The sequence below is a fragment of the Amblyomma americanum genome, chromosome 1 (genome assembly GCF_052857255.1).
Source record: "Amblyomma americanum isolate KBUSLIRL-KWMA chromosome 1, ASM5285725v1, whole genome shotgun sequence".
NCBI classification, from domain to species: domain Eukaryota; kingdom Metazoa; phylum Arthropoda; class Arachnida; order Ixodida; family Ixodidae; genus Amblyomma; species Amblyomma americanum.
In genome coordinates, this window is record NC_135497.1 from 54,226,755 (window position 1) to 54,249,526 (window position 22,772).

The window sequence follows — 22,772 nt, forward strand, 5'->3', positions numbered from 1 at the left end:
TGTTCGCTTACTTTTCAAAGATTGTGACGGTGTTTTTTTTTCTCTGCATTGTCTTGTTTCCACATCATGTGATGCTTCCCCACTGGTGATGGCTTCGTACTTGATCCCGTGCCTGTCTTTGAACTGTGTGATCTAGCCGCCACTTGGCTGGGAGTAAACATTAGAAGATTAGAAGAAAGGCAAGAAAAATAAAAGGCAAAATGATTCACCTTTGCTGCCAGAATCGGCCTCCTGATGGGCAGATTCATCACTTGGGCACCAAGAAATGATTGGTATAAGGCTTCTTCCATTTCTTTGTAGGTTCCCTGTCGAATCTATTTTCCACGCATTGTCCTTTGAACTACTCCATTCTTTCTCAAGCAGCTTGCTTGCGGAGCAGATGATTGTCGTAATTGTTGGTCGAGGCTGTCCGTATTTAAAATGACGGCTGACACTTTCTGGTCATGCTTGTGGTTCTTTACAACTTTGCACTTTGTTTCCAGCATTATTGCCATATGCTTTCTTTTCACCAGCAATGGCATTGTGCATGCCTGTGGGGAATGCACTGTAGGTGCATCTGCCATTGTTGTTCTTCAGTGGGACAATGGCTCGCTGGAATCATAGAAATGTGGCACTGCAGCCAATGCAGTCACACCATCCGCCATCCAACTGCACTCGCACCATTCGTCGTATTAGCATAGGAAATGATATAGCTGCCTGTTCCATATCAAGGACACTCCCTAAAATAACAATCACGTTCATCGGCAAGAAAAAGGAAGTTTTCTTTTCTGCAACCGCATTCATTGTCGGTTTCTTAATTTTCCCTGCAAGGAATTACTATTGTTCCAGTTTATGCAGTTACAGTGTCAACATTTTGTTTATGCAAGAGAATGTGCATAGACAATGATGTTGAAAATTTTTATCATCATTTTCTATGCAGTCATTCTAAAATTATTTAGGCACTTTGGGTGATAGGTTCTGTTGCAGCACATAAAACAGGGTTGTTAAAGATCAGTTGCTGTTTAGTCCCAAATGATTTGCATTTATATGGGTTTGTGTGCTTGAACTTCATAATGCAAAGTAAAAGCTATAGCGTTAGATTTCGCCACTTAAAATTCATAACAGACTCTCCTGCAAAAGCAGCAGCAGTCGAAAGTCCTGCAGCCTGTTTCTGACATATAGCCGCCGTGGTGGCTCAGTGGTTATGGCGCTCGGCTGCTGACCCGAAAAACGCGGGTTCGATCCCGGCTGCAGCGGTCGAATTTCGATGTAGGTGAAATTCTAGAGGCTTGTGTACTGTGCGATGTCAGCACATGTCAAAGAACCCCAGGTGATCGAAATTTCCGGAGCTCTTCACTACGGCGTCCCTCATAGTTTGAGTCGCTTTGAGACGCTGAAGCCCCATAAACCATAAACCATTTCTGACATATAGTGGTACTGTGCCTCACTGTCTGCGTAATTTGTTATGGGGTGCACATATTGTCTTAATTAACACAAATATATAAGTGCAAATGGCTGTTATCAGCTGTCTGGAATATTGCAATTGGAGAAAGGTCCTTTCTATCTAAAGTTCCTACCTGGACACTGCAGTTGTAGTGTAGCCAGCCACTGTGACCCCTTAGTTTACCAGGCTGCCTGCCAATAGCAGTCTGTGATTATATCAGCCAATAAGTCAATGTAGAAATCAAATTTTTTTTAAAGGATGAGCACTACGCTACTGCCGCCACTAGCCACATAGATTTAGTTTGTCTGCGGGGTAGTTCCAGGCAAGATCAACCAAAGGGTGGATGGTCGACCTCTTAAATTTACGTGATATTTTTATATGTTATTGTCTGATGACTAGCATAAAGAGTTCTACAATTGGTTTTGTCCCCAAAATTTTTTCAAAGCGCAGAAAATTTTTTATCATGAAGAAGTAGTGTGTCACACTTTCACACTCTGCTGTTTTGGTCAAATTTGGTTGTGAATAAATTAAAATAGAATAACTAAAGATACCTGAAAATTTTTAGAGGGAAACTATGGATGCTTCAGTCTGTGCCTGGTTATTTTTGTCTGTTTGAAGAACTCAGTCTTTTTACTGAAATTTGTCAAACTTGGCCGAAGTAATGCTTGTTTTTTGTCTACTTTAAAGGTCTGTATTTCATGAAAGGAGTGTGTAAGAGCTGCCATAATTATACATTGTGTTCTACACAAGCATGTCTTTCAAAGTGAAGGCAGTCATATTTATAGGGCTTATGGATAATGGGATATGGTCGCGCAGAATTTCAAAAAACGCAGAACAGCAATAATTTCCGACGACAGTTAAAAAAAACATTTTGATATTTTTAAAACTTAGTCCATGTATTCGTCTTTGCACCAATGTTTATAATCGTCAAAAACCTGTTCTCTAATGTTGACACTGCAGCAGTTTCAGCCTTTTAATGAGACCCTTGCGCAAGGCTCAGCACATCATGTAGCTCTGAGGAGACTCCTTGTATGCGACTACTGTAGAATGCGGGCAATACTAGGACAAAAATTATTGTGGGACTACGAAAAGAACAAAAAATAAAGTGTTGCTGCCCGTTCCACTACGTATAACGGGCTTGCAATACTAGAACAAAAGATATTGTGGGGCGATGAAAAGAACGAAAAGGAAAGTGGCCCTGCCTGTACCACTAGGTATAACAGGCTTACAATTCTAGGACAGTAAAAAGATTGCTACATGAGAAAAATATTCCAAACAATTCCCAGTCTAGGCACAATTATTGGGAGCAGTGCCTGAAGTAAAGCAGCTGAAAGCATGTTGTACATCTGCAGGCCGCCATGCAATACAGAGGACAGCGCTCTTTCAAGGACAGGCTGGGAGGTTCTTGTGCTTTGGATGTATGGGTGACTTGAAGTACCAACCTGCACAAAACAGTCGCTGAGAGCTGTTCTTCCACCTCCATGGGGTGCACGTGAACAGCGGAGTAAGAGGAAAATTCCACTACAGAGTCTCAGCTGTCTCGCTGATCTGTGGCGAAAGTGAATGTCAACAACTGCCAGGAGGCTTCACCCCGAGTGTGAGGGGAAAAGGGGAAGCCTACATGTGTTGTCTTCTCTGCAACAAGGACTGGGAGCGTTTGTTAACATAGCATTTGTATAGTTAATTTTTGAAAACACAACGTGGCTGCCGAGGGCAGACAAAAACAAGCCTTGCAGGAACACGTTTGCGCTGTGCAGTCGGCTTTGAAGTTTGGGGGGAAGTGTACACCCTGTTTGTTATGTCAGTATAGCTTCCGGTGCCTTAGATTTTTCATCGAAACCAACACAGTGAGGAGAACAAGAACAGCCCGGAAGGAAGGTTTGTTGCTGCCAGAGCGCGGTGCACCGTGTGGTGTTATCGTGGTGCGCAGTGCAGGGGGAGCGTCGCGTGCACTAAAAGAAAGAACTGGGAGCCAAGGACTCTTTGCTTTCACGAGCATTGCTGTATGAAGTCTGTGCTGTGTCACCCATACATCCGAAGCGAGACAACCTTCCAGCCCGTCCTTGAAAGCGCGTTGTCCTCAGACTTGCTTTGCTGCCTGCATATGTAAGACGCGCTTTTAGCAGCTTTATTTCAAGCGCTGCTTGAAATTACGTCTGGATTGGTAATTGTTTGGAATATTTTGCTCATTTACCTACCTATTTGCTATCCTAGTATTGCCCGCATTCTACAGTCGCACACAAGGACTCTCCTCAGAGCTACATGATGTGCCGAGCCTTGTACAAGGGTCTCATTGGAGGGCTGAAATTACTACACTGTCAACGCTATTTAATATGCTTTTGATGATTATAAACATTGGTGCAAAGAAGAATATAAAAACAAAGTTTAGAAATATCAAAAATGTTTTTCTAAATGGTAGTCAGAAGTTTTCATTGTTCTGTGTTTTTTTTGAATTTTGCGTGGCTGTATCTCATTATCCATAAACCCTATAAACATGACACTCTTCACTTCAATAGTCCCACTTGTGTAAAACGCAATGTATAATTGTGGTAGCTCTGGCACACTCCTTTCTTGAGACACAGACCTTTAAAGTCGATAAAAAAATGTGACTTGGGCCAAGTTTGTCAAATTTTAGTAAAAAAAGACTTAGTTTTTGAAACAAAAAAATAAGCAAGGCACAGGCAAAAGCATCTTTAGTTTCACTCTAGTAACTTTAAGGTACCGATTGTTATTACATTTTAATTTATTCATAACCAAAATTGCCAAGAAAGCAGAGTGCATAAGCGTGGCGCTGCACCTCTTCATCTCACAGTGTTCTGTGCACGGAAAAAAATTTTGGAGGCAAAACCATATTGCAGAACTCTTTATTTTAGGCATCAGTCGACAACATACGATAATATCAAGTAAATTTAAGAGGTCAGCCTGTGGCAGCTGCTTATTATAGGCTATAGAAAAAATACCCTTGTGTTGAATTCAGTATGTCCCGATAGAAGAAATGTTCAAGCTGTTTGATGCTTCCTATGGGTATATGAAATCCATTTGGTCTATTTGGCAAAGGTTTCTCGTTTTGAAACCTTTAACTGTGATGTGCTGATGCTGCTATTCTGCTATAAGAAATGTATGCATTATTGCACATCATCAAAGCCTTTCTTGCCACAGTGCATGTTTTATTGTGCACGTGTAATCTGCTGTAGACATTCTTTTCCTTTGGGATTAGTTCATGTAATATGAGAAATGGTTGTAATTATAAAGGTGGGGATGATTGGAAATGAAAATAAAATAGGAAGGCTCACGAAAACTTCTTGTGTGACTTATCAGTGAAACTATCTTGCTAGCGAGAAAGGTGCTAACTTTGCCATAAACTTTTTCAGGGATGTTATGTGTGGAACACTGCACTGTGTGCACCTGAATGAACGACTGGAGTTCGGCATAGAGTCAGCAGCTGTGCAGTCCAAATTTTACATTGATGAAAATGACAAACGATACACGTGTCGATCAGCCATTGTGGACTTGGGCTTATTCACTGCCGATGTTGGCCAGTCGCCGAATGGTGCAAAATGTGGCACCAACAAGGTTTGTTGACTTGTACTGCATATTTGCCATTATGTTGCCTGAAAGAGTCAGCTTCTTTTGTTATGTATAGGATACTACTCCCCTGATTACTGTCATCACATTTCTTCAGATCATGGTGGCTTAGCCATATACTGCTGGTGTAATTGCCATATCTACTGGTGTGAAATATGAGTGAACTGAAGGTTGGGCTTTTGCTTGAGAGTGAATGTAGTGATTTTGTTTGGATAGAAATTCATTGCTCAGTTTTTGGAATAGACATGTTATGTTTGGTTGCATGGACCAATGGCAGAGTTCTATAACAATGAATTACAGAACAACGCAAGCGTAGTAGTCAAGTTGAACACAAACATTGCTATAACAGGGTTTCAGACAATGCTCCAAAAAGTTGTCTCAAAATTTAGACTAAAAGTTTACTTTAAAAAATGTGGAAATCTTGAAATTTTTCTCCTGTTAAGCACTTCTATTTTGGACCAAATTGGCGTCATCCACGGTTTACCTTTTGGGACACAAGGCATCTCAATACCTGAATGCATGAAGAGAGAAACTTTTTCGCCAAGGAACAGTTCCTGAGCAATAATTTTCTAAAAATACCCAGACTAAGGCGATTTCTTGCACATTGGAGCGCGATATTTGGAGAGAAAGTTTTTTTTTTCTTCAAAAGAAGGTCTGTACACTTCTGTTGGAACTTGTCTTAACTGATATAAATTTTGTCAGCCAAATCTAAGATGTCGAAAATTTGGCGCGTCTCCTTTCGCGTGGAATGACCCAAAGTCCACATGTCACAAGTACTACTACCAGCTTCTCAAAGACTTATCTTTAATCATCCAAAGTTCCATCATTTGATAGCTTCCTTGTGTTGGTCGTATATTATTTTGCTAGAACATACTGTTAAAGAATGCTACTATGAAAATGAAATTCTTTGCTCAGACTCTAATCAGCAGTGGCGTCTAACTCTTCCTCAACAAGAAATATAACAACTTTTCCATACCAACTATCACTCACGACAGAGTAACTCTCTGTAGCCCTCTGGAAATTGCTCGTAATTTTAGTGCCAATCCTCTGCTTCAGCTGCTCCTCTAATGACCATTGCCAACTGTTCTGCAACTGTCCCAACTGTCTGTTGTCAGCATTGAATCTTCCTCTTCCTCACATCATCTACTGAAGTGAGAAGTATATTATAAATAAAAATTTCCACTTCTGGCCTAGATGGTATCTAAGAAAATGGTAGGAAACTGATTGCAGATGTCATTGCTTATATCTTCACACTCATAATGAGCTTAATTTTTAATTAGGTGTTTCCCCAAGAGAAAAAAATTTATTTGTCTGTTTTCAAAAGGGAGTAAAATCTCATCAGCAATTTTTGGGCCACCCCCAGTCTTCCCCCTTTTTTTTTCAGTAAAATAATTTAGAAACTTTATGTACATATCTAAGATTGTTTAATCATCTAGAAAAATTTAATGTCCTGCACTGTGAACAATTTAATGTTTGGCAAAGTTGCTGCACTGACATTGCTTCGATTTCAATCAGTCAGTCAGTCAGTCAGTCAATCAATCAATCAGGTTTATTCCACACCAGAGATCTGAGAGGTGGGGACAGAAAGCCTAGGTATAGGCTTGACGTGGGGTCCTCGCCCCCTACAGCAGCTTAATTGAGAACAGAACCTAAAAGTACACAACGCTTCATTCAACACTACAGCATACAATATGCCTATCAACATCTTTATAACAGAAAGGAATGTTATTTAACAATATGCATTTACAAAGCATCAATGCAGGACATAAACATCATGTTAAAATCACGAGAAAAACATCATAACAATGTTCAACTTATAGCTATAGAATTTAGGATAATGTGACAAAAGCACAAAAGTTGATAATGCATATAATGAAGTCTGCAGAAAATATGGAAGCAAACATTACTGTTTAATGCAAATTAGACATTAATAAATTAATTACTAAAGCTAACTACATAGGTAGTTAATGCCTTACTGCATTAGCAGAATTCCTTGAATATGTTAACTTCAAAGCTTACTTTAGATTTTATTAATGTTAATGTTTATTGCTGTTTCTATTAATGTTACGATGGACTCCTATTCAATCGAGCTGAATGCAATTAATTACATTGTTTTCGCTTCCAAGCATGTAACAACACTCATGTCCTCTATCAGCTCTTATCCCGCATGCCCTTACCATTGTTCATTTCATAATGCCAGACTCTATAATTACTTGAGATTAAACTTGTATATTGAACAGGTACGAATAAAAACCTCTTATGGAATTAGTTCTGTTAAATACGACATTAGTTCGGTTTATACACTTTAATTATGCTCTGTACACACCTCCATTCAAGCTGCCGTGGTGGCTAGTGTTTGTGGTGCTCGGTTGCTGACCCGAAATACGTGGGTTCGGTCCCGGCCATGGCGGTCGCATTTCGATGGAGGTCAACGGCTAGAGGCCCTTGTACTGTGCATTGTCCGTGCACGTTAAAGAATCACAGTTGGTCGTAATTATCCGGAGCCCTCTACTGCAGCATTCCTCATTGCCTTAGTCGCTTTGGTACGCTAAACCCTATAAACCAGACCAGACCAAACCAAACCATTCTTTGTATACCAGAGCTAAAAAAATTTAATCTTGGTGTGTTTGCATATTGTGCGATAAATAACCATATTGACATGGTAGGGTTAAAGGCCTCATTGTCCAGAAAATCCAGTATTTGTGTCGGCATCCGTGTTAGCGTCAGCATCGGCATTGTGAGCAAAAAATCACGGGCATGGCACAGGCAGGCGGTCCCCAGAGAGCAACCTAGGAGGCAGGTGGGCCACATAGGTCATGTGACCTTGCGACATCATCACAACCTGATCACCAGATAGCAAACTGCCCACCATGGCAGGTGGCAGTTTGCAACTAACTAATGATTGATTGCTCGGGAAGAGCAGCCAGAGCACAAACCCCACTACTGGGAGCACCTGCCATTGCAAATTGTACTGGCGCATCGCTTAACCTCTGCACCACTGCGCAGGAGGAGGGGTATGAGGACTCCTGGGGATTTATGAATGTAAAGTAGAGAATGACAATCTGCATATATGGGAATTAATTCATTACACTATCACGTCATACCCTTAAGGCAGAGCTTGTGTGTCCTCTCAAAATTTTTTCTTCAGCGTATTTATATGTGAAGACTAAGTAACCATAATCCTGCTAGATTTTCATTGCAGAGATATTTTGTACTCCTCTAAGTTTGTACTGACTACAGAATTGAAATGGTAGAGTTTTCTCTAACCAAGTTGTGAAATAGTTTACCTTATATCTAAGCCATGTCATCCCCATCCTCCTTTAAATGTGAACTTCACTGGTTCATTTTTAACTGTTGAAATTCATTATTTTTAAAGCCTACTGCAGTAAAACCTCGTTGAAATGTTAAAACAAAAAACGCCATAGAAAAACATACGATCCAAACTGCTCAATTTTTTAAAATGTAACTGTTCAGTAAGATACAAAACTATTTATTGGCATTTTTACTTCATAAAAATCTCTGTTTGAATTCCTAGGTCCAAGGTCTGAGCAGCCCCTTTTAGTGTGCCCACAGAACTGATTGCATATTTGCGTTGTTCTTGGCAGGGAAGAAACTTCATAACCCATCCGGTCTATTTACGGCAGTGGCAAAATTAGCGATCTCTTCCCTGTTTAAGGATGATTTGCCCTCTTGCATGAATGCACTGCGGGAAAGCCGCCATGCAAGTTACTGTCGCAGCATCCTTGGTTTGCATTCCCCATACCCAGCCCTGCTTGCATGTTAGCGCATCCATGTAGTTCTCAGATGCTTCGCCTGCTTGCTCTAAGGCACTCTGAAGAAGCCGCTGCGTTTCTGCTTTTCATGTGGCATCCTTGCGGGAATGACCGTTCATACGTAAATGCACTTTACTTTTTAATTTTAATGCTTCGCCCCTTTTAATTAAGGCAGTACAGAGAAAAACACCATGGCGGGCGACTGCGGTTGCATTGCAACTTTTCATGTAGCGTGCCCCCTGGTTTGGTCCAGTGGTATGTTTGCACACATGAAGCTGGTTGCTAAACGTACTATGCAACTAGGATTTGCTAGAATTTTCAGTGCAGTTGCAGGGATCTGTGATATCCGGAATTTATTAACTGAAAGAAAAATAGTGAACTCTGTGGAACATTTTTAATGGCCGGGATTCTGTACTTGGGAACTGGGAGGGTATCAACAAGATTTTACTGTGTTTGTTCGTCTTCTGTTTTGTCCTTGGAATTTTCACGTTGAATTGTTTTCATTAATTGGGTATTTTATCATGCTTTTATTCAACTGTCACAGAAATTTTTGTATTTACATGTACAGTGGTTTTATGTAATTAATTACCTTTGCATTTTATTCTAAAAGGTCCCACTATAGTGGTCAAATTTGGAACCTCTTTCTGCCTCTGTCTCTCTTTTTAAGCATTTATCAAGCTTTCTATTTTTTTTAAAATTTGAACCTGACAGAAAAATGAGTTTACTTCTCTCACGAGAGAGAAACAGTTAACTCACCTTAGTTTTTGTCAGTCTTCTGCCAGGACGGTCAAAAAGGCCGTTGGAGAATCTTGCTTAAATACTACTTCACCACTGTTCACTTGTGCAGCTTTGTATGTTGTGCGATTTCTATGTGCAGTGGAACCCCACCATAGTAATTTTGCATATAGCAATAACACTGGTATAATCCAGTGAAACATTTCACCTTCCATGGATGATTGTGCATTTTTTTTCTTTTATTTTAATGGCAGCTTTAATAAACAAAGTTATACTTAAGAGTGTTCACCCATGCAGTGTACTCACGTAACGATGTCATTGCAGCACACGCACAATCTAGGACGCCTCGGAGCAACAGACACATAACAGCGTAATAGCAAGGCAAATTAATTTTGATGACAATAAAACGGTACCCTTTTACTGATATAGACACTGATATAGCAAATGTTTTTGCTGGGCCAAGCAACTTTACTATAGAATGGTCCTACTTACCATAGCATCTGTGTGGCCAAAGAGGAGCAGGTGGTGCCTAAATAACTGTGCAAACAAAAGCATTTTTTGGATGCATTGCAGGCTTGTATGAACCAGAAGTGCGTCCCTCTTGAAAAAATCTATGGAGTCAAATGCCCTTATGACTGTTATAATAATGGGGTAAGTTGGCCTTTATCATTTTGTTAATTATCGTAGTCTGTTTTCATACTAGAGATAGGTTTTTATTATTTGTTCTTTCTATTTTCATTTTTTGTTTTTATTCTTTTTTAGCAGCAGGCCTCTTTATTGAGGCCTCAATAAAGAGGCCCGCTGCTCGAAAGGATAGTGTCACAACATAAGGCCTAGCAACATGGAGCAAGCTGAGAAATTTGTCAAGCTATTTTTCTCAGCTTGAGAATATTTCTCAAGCTGAGAAATAAACTGCCATTAAAGCTCTATTTGTTATGGTGTTGCACAAATTGCTGGTAGCATGATGACCTGCTGGTTGTGCAGGTTTGCAACAGCCGTGGCAATTGCCATTGCATGGTGGGCTATGCTCCTCCATACTGCAATTACCCAGGACCCGGTGGGAGTTCAGACAGTGGCCCAGCTTCAGACCCATCAGGTACGTACTGATGTGTGCCAGTGGATAACTTGCGTGATAGTTGTACTGTAAAATGCTCATTGGAAGCGTGCTTTCAACAGTGTTATAGAATCATACAAAATTGTCTATTTTTCAGTTCAGCTTTCATACTCTTACTTGAATCTTGTTGTGGATGGTATGGACAGCTGTATTTTGGGAATATACAGTGGAATCTTTATGATACGATTGTTTCTGTTAGGAAATTTCAGTATGATATAAGTCATAAAATTCCCTGTCCTGTTTAAAGCTCACATTGCCTTAATAATTGGGCTTTACTGAATTGCACACACACTTGAGGCTGTGCCATAATTACTGTGGGGGATACCAGCGATGCATTAATCAGCGTCTGGAAGGATGGTTGGCTGAGTGACGGAGGCTGCGTGAAGCTTAGAACACCAAACATGAGCAGTTGGACTGTTTACGGAGATGGCACCGTCCGTCCGTAGTCACGCCTTCACTCCTACCATTGCACGCTATTGTCAGAGGTGCACGAGTGACTCTGCAGCATGGAATTCAGGTTCCGAGGAGGGCTATTTCAATTATCTCTTGCCACGCCAGTCATACCTGGATGCGTCTTCTCTTTGGGAGCCCGTTCAAATTAACTGATGCGAGACCCGTAGCATCAGAAGTAGTAAGTGTACAATGCCATAGACTTATATGGCTGTTGTTGGCCAGGACTGAGCCAGCACTTCAAATTATCCTGATTTCCAATTTAACTGGGGTCAAATTAGCAAGCTTTTACTGCATACGGAAAAATAGCTACGTATTTGCGGTACACACCATATTTATAAATTAAATGTATGTGTATTGATGAGCAGATAGACTAATGTATGTTTCACTCTGTTTTTTTCTTACAGCCGGTTACAGTTTTATGGTGTCCATGTACATAATTTTCCTCTGCATTGTGCCTCTGGCTGTGATCACCAGTTTCTCCATATACTACTTCCGACGTCACCTGAAGACATGGTGGATGACGAAAGCTCGCAAGGCAGCAATAAAGTATGCCAGATTTTTGTTATGTTGCAGTAGGCATGCAGTAACGAGTCTAATTAGTGAATACTTTTGCTTATGCTGCACACTTATAAGAGCATGTTTTGCACTTTCTTTGTATTTGGCTTTTGTGCCATGATATGTTGGGGTATATGGTCATTTATGCTCTTATCGGAAACATTGTGCCCAAATCCAATGTTAGCACACACAGGATATGTGTGCTAACACAGGATTTGGTTGCATGGTAAGTAGTGTACGTGCACAATATTTTTCCACACAATTGGTTCTTGTTGCTAATATTTTCAGCTGCAGCCTAGTGCGTTTGCGCTGGTTGTCTGCAACTGTATGCATGCTCCTTGGCTTTGACGAGTACGTCTCCTTTATGCTGCTAAACTTGGTCAAGGCCACCGTGGTAACTCAGTGGTTATGGGGCTCACTTGCTGACCTGAAAGATGCAGGTTCAATCCCGGCCACGGCACTCTTATTTCAATGGAGACGAATGCTAGAGGCCTGTATACAGTGTGATGGCAGTGCATATGAAAGAACCCCAGCTGGTTGAAATTATACACAGCCCTCCACTACGGTGCCCCCATAGCCTGAGTCGCTTTGGGACATTAAACCTTGTAAACCATAACCTATATGGGGTCAGATTGGGTTCCAAGTGTGTTGAGTTAAAGGGACACTAAAGACAAATTTCATCAATTTTAATGCAATAGTGTTAAGGAGCGTGTGTCACAGAAAAGCTGTCGTCGGCGTCTGTGGCGTCTGCATCGTTGGCCGTGAGCGAAAAATCCGTGAAAAATCTCTAGAGAAGAAACCTAAGGGGCAGGGCCACATAATTCACATGACCTTGTGGCATCATCACAGCCTGTCCTCCGGACTGTGAGCAAACTGTCTACCATGGCAGGTGGCAGTTAAATTAATGATTGGTAGTGAGAGGTTGCTCGGTAAGAGCAACCTGGGTTGCAGAAGGCCCACCGGTGGTACCAACTGCCATCTGCAGGTTTGTGGCACATCGCTTAACCACTGCGCCACTGCACCAGGAAAGATATGGGGACTCTCAGCAGTCTATGACTGTAAGTACAGAATGACCAATTCTGCATAAATGGGCATTAACCCATTAACGCTATCACGTCATATCCTTGAGGCAGAGCTTAAGTGTCCCCTCCAATTTTTTCCACTTCCACTTGGAAACCACAGTTCAGAGCATTCCCATGGCTTATGGAACCATTGAACTTGGTTTAGAGGACCTATTCCACTACATTTTATGTATGTTTAGACAAATTTTTCTCGAAAAGGGCACTTTCAAGGATACTGTTTGTATTTTTTGTGCTAATGGTGCCGAGGTTAATATGTTAGAACTTTACATTTAGCATGTTGGCAGTTGCTCCACCTGTGTCCCAGTAAAAAAACAAGTACCTTCTACCACTGTTGCAGAAGCCCAGCGATCTCTAAAAGCTTCAGGGATAGCTTTGCTACTGCATGCTTCTCGGTTTGTAAATCGTCAGTAAATTTTTGACATCGTCGTTGATGTCACTGTGAAAGTTGTCGTAGTTAAGTATTAGTTTTTAATACAACAGAAGCCATCTGTTTGCTTTGACATGGTTATTGGGGCTTATCCAATAGCATGGTTCACTGGTTGCGTGCTCAAGCCAACGTGGCAAAGATGGCCATGCGATCTGTTTTGACGCAAGTAGTTCATTCAAGCACTGATATTGTTGAGAGGAGTCCTCTCAACTCTGCATTTTTAAAGAAGTTTAGAGTATGGCTGAATCGTGCAGTGCAATTTGACATAGGTTGTTCTAGAACATACCTCCACAGTCATAATTTATTGTACTGTCCTTTAGGAATCCGCCTTTTTTACAAGATATGGTGCTTTCTGGGAAGTGGCAAAAAATTCGTCTGCTACTGGTTGAAAACAAACGCATGTGTGAGACGCAGGTGATATCCGGTTCCGCGAGTTGCCAGCTACGGTTGTGAGGTGGCAGATGTGCTTTACAGCTGTAGTCTGTCGCATGCGCCTGTTACTAATTTAAACTGCACATGCACAGGAGAAGCTGGAGGAGGAGTGGCACGCAGGTGCAGTGGCTGTGATAGTGTGTGCTGACGGGAGATGAATTCAGAGCACCTGGCAGCGTAACATGAATGCATGCTATGCATCACATAAACAATCCTGCAAAGCCAAGAATTGTTAGCAGGTGCACGTTAAATGCTTCAGATATGGTATATTGCGCCGTTGTAAGCCGAGCCTTAAACTTGCAGCCCTCGCCGACTAAAAAGAAAAAGTTGACTCCAAATATAATCTGACACGTCCCGTCCTCCGCGGAATGGCATCGCGGTTTGCACAGTGCAAAGTAAAAAACGCGTAACGATGCAGTCTCAAGGCCAGGACTCTGAGGCAAATGGATGTCAAAGGCGGTCAAACGGTGCCCGCCCTCCCTTCCATGCTTGCATGTGGCCGGCTGACTAGCGGCAAACCGAGCCAACGATCCTGTGCTTTCGGAATCCTGCGCGATGTGCACGCTTCGGAGATTACCGGAAGCTAGCTCTCGTGTTGTTTATTGCTCATCAGGGAAAGTGGCAGCCAGCATGAGTGAGTCGGGTAAATGGTGCGCATTTTGAATTTTCATAGTGGAACTGATGTGCACATGAATTAACATTTTTTTTTCACACATGGAGCTCCATGCATCATGCCAGGAATGGGCACTGGCCCGAGACACGTACTACCCGTGGCTCAGCCATGACTACCTTAGACCCTGCAGATAGGTAGACTCCATCCCCCAATTTCATATCACCATTTTTTGAAGAGAAAAAAGACGTGGACTTGTTCGCAGCAACGTGCAGACTTCTGTGCCTTGCATATGTAGCTCCACTGAGAGAACATACTTCCAACCTGTTGCAGCACTTTGGCCAATTCTCTTAAGTTCCTTGTTACATTATTGATGGAAGAGGTATTAGTAAATAATTACCAAAAAAATCTAAAGCTCAGCAATGAACAGCTGAGCCAGAAACAAAAATTAGCCAGTATTGTACATCGTAGTGCTGCTGTAGGGAGTCATTATGGTGCATCTGTTTAGATGGTTGGACTTGGCCTGATTTCCTGCTGCTTTGACAGCCTTTTTTTTTCTCAAATAAATAGTAGTGCCCTTTTAACAAAGACGAAGGTGAATTTAGCTCGCTGGAGCTGAGTTATTGATAACAATATATTGATAATTTTGCAGCAAAAAAAAAAGAGCTCAGACTTGGAGTGCACTGGATGTACGAGTTGGCACTTTTCCAGTGTTAAAGTTGCAGGCTGTGGAAAGCTGGAGCACGGCGTAGTTCAGTTTGGATTCTGTTCGGTGTTCTTAAGTTAAAGTGAGGAGTTGTGCACTGGTGCATTGCTTGGACCGTGATGTGGACTGCGCCTCTTTCATTCTTCAGGAGCCGTGCCCAGCAGGTGGGCCTTGATCGGCGTGGGGGCCGCCCCCTGTCCAAGTTTAATATAGATGCCGAGGCCATCAAGGCACTCAACATTTCGGCTCCAGTGACCCAGCCCATGGTCCCACAGCAGCCGCTAGCACCAAGCGCACCGCCAATGCCACCTTCGCAGCACCAAAAGCCGCACCGCAGTGTCAGCCGTGAGCGTGGCAGCTTCCGTAATGTGGACATCTCGGGGCCAGTGCTGCAGAGCTCAAGCAACAGCCATGTGGCCCCGACACGGCCAGCGCCTGCCAGACCCGCACCTGCCCGGCCTGCCCCAGGGCGGCCCGCGGGTGTCCAGAGGGCTCCTTCGTGTCCATCACAGGTCGGTGTGCTCGATTATTGTTCACGGGGCCCAATTTTACAAAACTTTGCCATTGGCTACGGACATCATTTGGGGTCTGGGGCTTAGTCAGGTGGCAGCAAACAGTATTGTTTTTTTTTTTGCTATTCTTTTATTTTTGGCAGCATAAGAGAATAAAATACAATGCAAATCGAGTTTTATTGAGCAATTTTCAGAAACTGATTGAACAGAAGTAGCTCATAGTAAATGTAGCCTTAATCAGATATCTATAGAGGTTGGAGTTTTCTGTTTAAACCGAAAAGAAAACAATAAAAGTACACAGACTTCAATTTTCGAAATTCAGTTTTATAACCAAAAAAAGGTCAGTGTCCTTGACATGCATCCCTGACAAGGTAGGGGTGCTGTGAGACATAGTACCGTTGGACTAAGTAACGCAGTTGTGCATTTAGAGGCATTGTGCTGCTACCTTGCACACATTTGCAGACCAGGGTGCTGCATCTCCTTGCCAAATGTTGTTTGCTACTGTAGCACTGTTTATTCACTGTCATCACCTGCTTTGGGCAGTTACTTGGTTAAGTGGGTTCCTCTGCTTTGTGTAACGATACTGAAGCAGAATCATGCCTACGCATCTCGAAAAATTATGTTCTGGCTATCGCAATGTTTCAGCTGCAGTTTCATCACAGCAGTCAACACTAAGGTCACGTGATACCTTGCGCCCTTGCTCAATCCAGGGCAATATCCCAACAAAAAACAGGGAATTCTAACTTTTAGAAATAAACTTCCACTTGCGTTTTTGTGTGATTTCCTCCTTAACTTCTGTTTTTTTTTTTAATGGTGGAATTTCCTTCTATAAGCGCAGCTGTGTCCCAGACAACACTGAAATGTCCTGAGGACGTACTGAGGATATTTTTTGAACATATTCTTTATCCTAAGGACGTCCTCAAATGATCCTCAATAAGTATTAGAGATCCTCGTGTCTGGTCTCAGGACAGCCTCAGAATGTCCTCAAAAGGACAATTCATGATGTTTTGAGTACATTCTGAGGAGGTTTTAGCTGGATGCTGGTGTGCTGTGTGTGGTGTGCTGTGCTGGCCTCTTTACATCTCTTTTGAGCTGCTATATTGTGTGCTGCCTAACGAAATGTAAATGGAAAATCAGCAGTTGAATATGTGTAATTCAGTTCAAGCGCACTGTTCTTTATGTCGCTAGTGCAATAAGGGGCTGCAAATATGACTTTCAGTGTGGTTATAAGTGTACACATACTGAACATAGCTTACAACTTACAATGCAACACTGCTCTTCAGCATAGGCAACTGCTATAAAAATTAGTCACTATGACATGTATTCATGGGTTCATATGAGAATAAAATGACCGCATGCACTGAAGCAGTGTTTTTCCTTAGCAAAATAGTTCTGCTGCACGACCTAAAACATTAAGAAAAGAAAGGCCTCCATTCAAAGTCTACATCAGTTGGGCTTAGTCCGAAAGTCACCTTTGTGCAGGACTTTTGTCGCTTTTGCCTCTTTTTTCTTTAGCTCTTCATCCGAGTGGTGAAACCACACCTTCACAACATTACGATGTTGCACTGTTTGCCATCAAAAAAATTCTTCTTCATGGCCTGTGAAAAAATATCATAGCAGTTATATTTTTTCAATCAATTTATTTTCCCATCTAACAATACAGATGGAGGGGTTGTAGAAAAAAGCTGCCAATGAGCAGCTTGACGAGTCCACAAACCTAATGTTCAGCAGGGAGGCAGAACTGAAACTTACATCAAAGTACCACCAAAGAACATACAAAACAGCAATGTGTACACAGAAGTAAATTTAAGCCATGTTTTTTAAATACAATGTGTGAAGTTCTCGGTGCAAGCAGGAAAACAAATCGAAATTAATGAGAGCATAAATGTTAAGAAGAGATGGAGGAGTTTAATGATTGTTTCCCTAGGTTCAGTCGAGGTGTCGGCACTATCCATTCCTCGCCATGTCTTGTTGGATAGCCTAATGCTTTGTTCCTTAGTTCAGCTAATTTCCATAGGTTGGTTGTATTGTTCCTAATTTGTGTTTTAAAGGTGACACTAAGGCAATATTTATACAGAACATGTACTTCTCTAGAACGGCTAAAGAAGGCTGCGCTCGGATGTCGGCACGATGAATTATATGCATGTCTGAGATACCTTTTTGGATTAAATAAATACGTTCAAGGTTAGTGAATGTTGTAGTGCCCCACACTTAACTGGAAATAATTTAAACGAGAATTGAAGATTGAGTTGTAAATTATCATTTTAGTTTGTGTAGGAAGGATATATTTTAAATGACCTATTGCACCAGTGATATGAGCAATTTTTTGTAACACATGATTAACATGATAGTCCCATGACATACTTGAGGAAAATATTAGCCCGAGACATTTGAACTACTCCACTATTACAAGACGCTAGTTTAAAATATTTTGATGCGGTGGTATGAGTCCATTTTTCGGCCTGAATATGACCTCTTTAGTCTTACACTCGTTTGTCTGCTGTAAATTATCTGTGCACCAATCCTAGAGAGCTTTCATTGTGGTAGTAATAATAATAATAATAATAACTTTATTTCCATCAGTGATGGAGGAGACTGCGAGTAAAAGTCGCTTTAGAGGCAAGCGACTTGACTAGAGCCCGCAGTCTCCTTTACAAGGCAAAGAGCGATTGAGCAGGAGATATACATAGCAATTGACCACATGTGAAATTTGCACAAAAAATAAACGCAAAAACACAAATTACACTGATAGATAAGGTCATGGATGTCATTACCAGCAAAAAATAGACCCATATCATCAGCATAGATGACAAACTTTGCATTGTGGCTAATATTGACAATATCATTTATGTAAATATTAAAACAGTAAAGGCCCCAGCGTACTCCCCTGCGGGGAACCACATAAAAGAGGTTTCGGTTCAGACTGCATGCCATTAATCAATACCACTTGCTGTCTAAATGGTAAATAAGAGTTCATTAATGATAGTGTTTTTCCTCGGATACCATAGCACTGCAATTTATTTAGCAAGATTTTGTGATTTACCAGGTCAAAAGCCTTCGAAAAATCCACTAAAACTCCAACCACAATGCCTTTGTTTTCGAGTTGTGTTATTATGTATTCTTGCAAATCCACACATTACTTATATAACGCATCTACACCATATATATCTGTGCCATAAGCATTCATGAGTATAGCAATTGCCTGTCAAACGTGATGCAGATATGAATGTTACTTAATGTGTGATTTACCTACTAAGCCCAAAAGAAGCATTGAGTTTAACCTATGGTCTGCAAACATGGGCATTTTCAGTTACCACTGAAAATGCCCATGTAACAGGGATGTCAGTGCACAGAAAAACCAAATCAATAATAGTAGCGTACTCAGGATCGCATGTGCAACATTAAGGCTGCAAAATTTCTTTTCTTGCCCTTTTGGCCCAGCCAAATTTACAACCACTTCTGGTGTCATGAAGGACTCTAGCATATTTCTAGTGGCCTGTGGTGCAGCCATTCCCCCAAGGCCATGCAGTTGCTGCACATAGAAAAAGAAAAATAACATTATTTCAAGCTGCGTGCAAAGTGCAAATGTCGACAAAGGTGAAAATAGTGCCACACAAATCGTGTCTTCATGCCTTCATTTCTACCTTTTTCTCCCATTTCTCACTTTAAGCTGAGGCCCTTGACATGGAGCAATAAGGGGCCCAGACTTGTGTTGGGCAGTGAGCAGTGGGAAATTTGGCATCTGCTGAGCCTCCTTCAGTATGACTTCTTGCTCTGATAGTCTGTTAGTGAGCTGATCAAGTGAATGCTTTGGTTTTTAGAGCAGCCTTTTCAGAGTAGACATATGGTTCTTAAATGGGAACACGCTGCATGATTTCAATGGCCCCAGATGCTCAACATCGGATGCCAGATGGTATAGTCCATGTACATTGTGTGACACATGCTCCTTACCATAGAGGTATTTTGCTAAGCCTTTTACAAAATGACTCAAAAACCCCTCTGCGTACTGCACTTCACTTTGTGTGGCATTAGGCCTTGAAAGAATGGTAATAGCCGCATGCAAAACTTGTTTGCAGCATAGATTCCGCTAAAGGTCTCTTGTCTATCACACAGCTGGATTCCGTCCTCTTTTTGCGATGTTCTTGTCCCAATGCACTTCTGTTAGTTTTGTTTTTGTTTTGTTGCTTGCTCATAGTAGTGCTGCGTTGCATTTATTTATATAATCATGTATAGCCCTCCTGCTTGGTCTTCAGTGGCTGCAGTATGTTTAAATAAAATAAATATAAAATTTCCATACCTCGCTAATGGAAGAGGTGATAGTAGCACAAGCCCCTCCATACAGCTAGAAGAAACGAAACTCTGCCCTTCCATAAATCTAGATCTTTAAGACTGTGTGGCTTTCGGTTAAATTCGCAAGGAACAAACTGTGCAGCCTTGACATTTCTCTCTCAGAGTTCCATGTGGACTTTGCTGCCAAGCCTTCTAGCTTTCGAAACACGGAACCACAACACAAGCAACTTGCGCACCACGTCTAGGCAAACGAAATGCAGGTCATCTGAAGGGACATCCCTCACAATGTCTATTGCACTACAATGGCACTTCCTCTACAATACTGCTACCAGTATGATACTGCTGCTGTGTCCTGTGCCTAAAACTATGGTCAGTTCGCAGCTCACTGCTAATGTTTGGGAAACAGACTCTTCCTTCAATGTGGGCACCCTTAACAGTGCACTTCTTCCAACTGTAATAGCCTGTGTGGCTTTCTACGCATAAAACTAATGCCTTTGCAGGCGCATTACACACCGTCTTTTAGTACGTATGTGCGAATAGGGGTTTTTTGGTTCAGAGCGAATAGTAATTCTCTGTGAATAATTTCAAAGCGAATATTTGGAATGCTTCGGGCACACAAAAAAAGGTTGAACAGCACGATAGGCATATTCGAAATAATGTATTTTTCAAACACACAAAGCTGTTATATACTTTTAAGCAATGACTCCACGAACACTTACTAGGCATACGCACCGCATGCCCAGCAGCCCAGCACCAGCCCACATCGTCGGAAAGGGCACCCGTCTCTGTTTCTCGTGCTTGCACTGTTGTGCTTGATTCGCGAATTTCACCCGGAGAAGCGCGGCTGCGTTCAAAAGCCAACACAGTGGCTCAACGGTTAAGGTGCTCGGCTGCTGACCCGAAAGACGCAGGCTCGATCCTCGCCGCAGCGGTCGAATTTCAGTACAGGCGAAATTCCAGAGGCCCGTGTACTGTGTGATGTCAGTGCACGTTAAAGAACCCCAGGTGGTCGAAATTTCCGGAGCCCTTCACTACGGTGTTTCTTGTAGCCTGAGTCGCGTTGGGATGTTAAACCCCCATAAACCATAAACTAGCCATTTTTTTGCGAGTTCATTATATGCGAGTTCAACTGCAGTTAAGCCTTGAATGGAGTACTCTTGTTTTATTTAATGCTGGGGAGGCAGTGGATGCCTGTTAGCAGCCGCACCTGATCCCACTACCTCTGCATTGTTGCATTTATGGCAAAAGAGGAGTAAAGGTTTGCCGGTGGTGTTGGTCCGGTGATTTCCAGAAACTGGATGCACCGCTTGAAGGCTTCTCGATGATATGACTTGCAGGCGAAGCGATTTAGTGAGAAACGAACTTTTATACAGGCTATTTACAGCTGGGCACAAACAAAAGTCAGTATACGGCCACAGCAATCCGCGGCCGGCCTAGCCGACCGCTTGCACAGAGGCGAGGGACACCGCGTCCCAACAGTCAAACTGGCGCGCCTTGCACCAGCTCTCAACGGTCACTCCCTCCGCACTCGGCCAGACCGAGCGCCTGCCAGCTAGGAGTCGCTAGAGACCAAAGCACACGGGCGCGGCTCCCTTCGCGGGTACACCCCGAAGATGCCCACGCCCCTTTCCACACGTAAAAATAAACTTCTAACTGCGGCTCATCAGTTTTGACGAATAGGAAAGCTCAGAACTGATGTCAGCGTTTTCCCTTACCCACGAGTTACTCCCTAGGTGGTCTCGCAATCCGCCAAGGGGACAGGGGTCCAAGGTCGAGGCCGGCAGATAGCCCCGCCATCCAGAGCGGCGAAGGAAACCACAAGGACGAATGGGGAGACTAACCAAAAAGGCACGAGTTCCCTTCTAAAGGCGTGCACCAAAGCAAAACAAAATAAAACAAAACCGGACGCGCAGCCTAGGTCACTGCCCTCTCGCGGAATATTCGCAACACATGTACAAAAAGATGCGACAGCGCGCCGAACCCTACACCTTCCCCCCAAGACTCGGCTAATCTATTCAGAGATAAGCCAAGACAACAAACAACAAAAAGGGTTCGGCAAGTGGCGGTTGAGTACCTCTGCACGAGCAAGCAACCGAAGCCTGCGAGACCGCATGCTGCGACCCTTCGTCACACACACAGATACATGCTACTAAGGTCCACAAAAATATAGACAAAAAAACACGCAAAGAAATCCCACACTTTCGTTCGATCGACGTGCGCCTTTCTTGAGTACGAGTACAGTTTGTTGTCCTAGTACGCAGCTCCCTGGTCCACTATCCCCAGCGGTCACTGCGGGACGTCAGCCAGTGCACTATCCCACCAAGCGTTGGGTATTCTAGACAAGGCATCTGCGTTAGCATGGTCGGTTCCTCTGCGACGTTCAATGGCAACATTGTAGCGTTGGAGCGCAAGAGCCCAGCGCGTAAGCTTTGCACTTTGAGGCACACTGCTCGTAAGAAAGGAGAGCGGATTGTGGTCAGTGATGACAGTCACGGGGGCGGCGAACACCCACGTCTCAAACTTTTTTAATGCCCAGATTACCCCGAATGCCTCCCTCTCGATTGCCGCCCACCGCATCTGCGATGGTGTGAACTTGTGACTGGCGAAGGCTATCGGCGCCTCAGTGCCGTTGTCAGAAAGCTGCGCTAAACAGGCACCTGCACTAAACAGGCACCGGCTACTACTGCCGACGCGTCTGTAAAAAGCAGATACGGCTTTCGCGGGTCCGGAGTGGTCAGTGAAACCGTCTCGCTTAGAGCTTTCTTCGGGGCTTTCAAGGCTTTGTCCGCGTCATCTGGCCACGGTATTTTGTTCGGCACGCCTTTTCCTGTCAGGTGTGTCAGTGGATGAGCGATTTCTGCAAAATTGGGAACATAGCTACGGTAGTAGCCGCACAGCCCAAGGGTGCTCCTCAATTCTTTCTTTGTCTTAGGGGCTTGAATTCCTTCGATGGCCTCAATTTTCTCTTTGGCTGGGCCATGCCGGCCTGAGCCGACAACGTGCCCCAGGTAGCGGATTGAAGGCATCGCTACCTGGCACTTCTCCCAGCTAGCGTGCAGGCCTACCTCCTCCAGA

At 42.9% G+C, this 22,772-nt stretch overlaps 1 protein-coding gene across 1 annotated transcript in view; it reads left to right on the top strand.

The window, feature by feature from the left end:
* LOC144112832 (zinc metalloproteinase-disintegrin-like protein F1) overlaps positions 1–22,772 on the top strand; it is a 57,832-nt gene that overhangs the window by 24,227 nt on the left and 10,833 nt on the right. Inside the window, exons 15-19 of the mRNA XM_077645643.1 lie at positions 4,795–4,996; positions 10,090–10,167; positions 10,501–10,612; positions 11,488–11,629; positions 15,044–15,407. Of these exons, the coding sequence (XP_077501769.1) occupies positions 4,795–4,996; positions 10,090–10,167; positions 10,501–10,612; positions 11,488–11,629; positions 15,044–15,407 (898 nt within the window). The remainder of the gene's footprint in view (positions 1–4,794; positions 4,997–10,089; positions 10,168–10,500; positions 10,613–11,487; positions 11,630–15,043; positions 15,408–22,772) is intronic.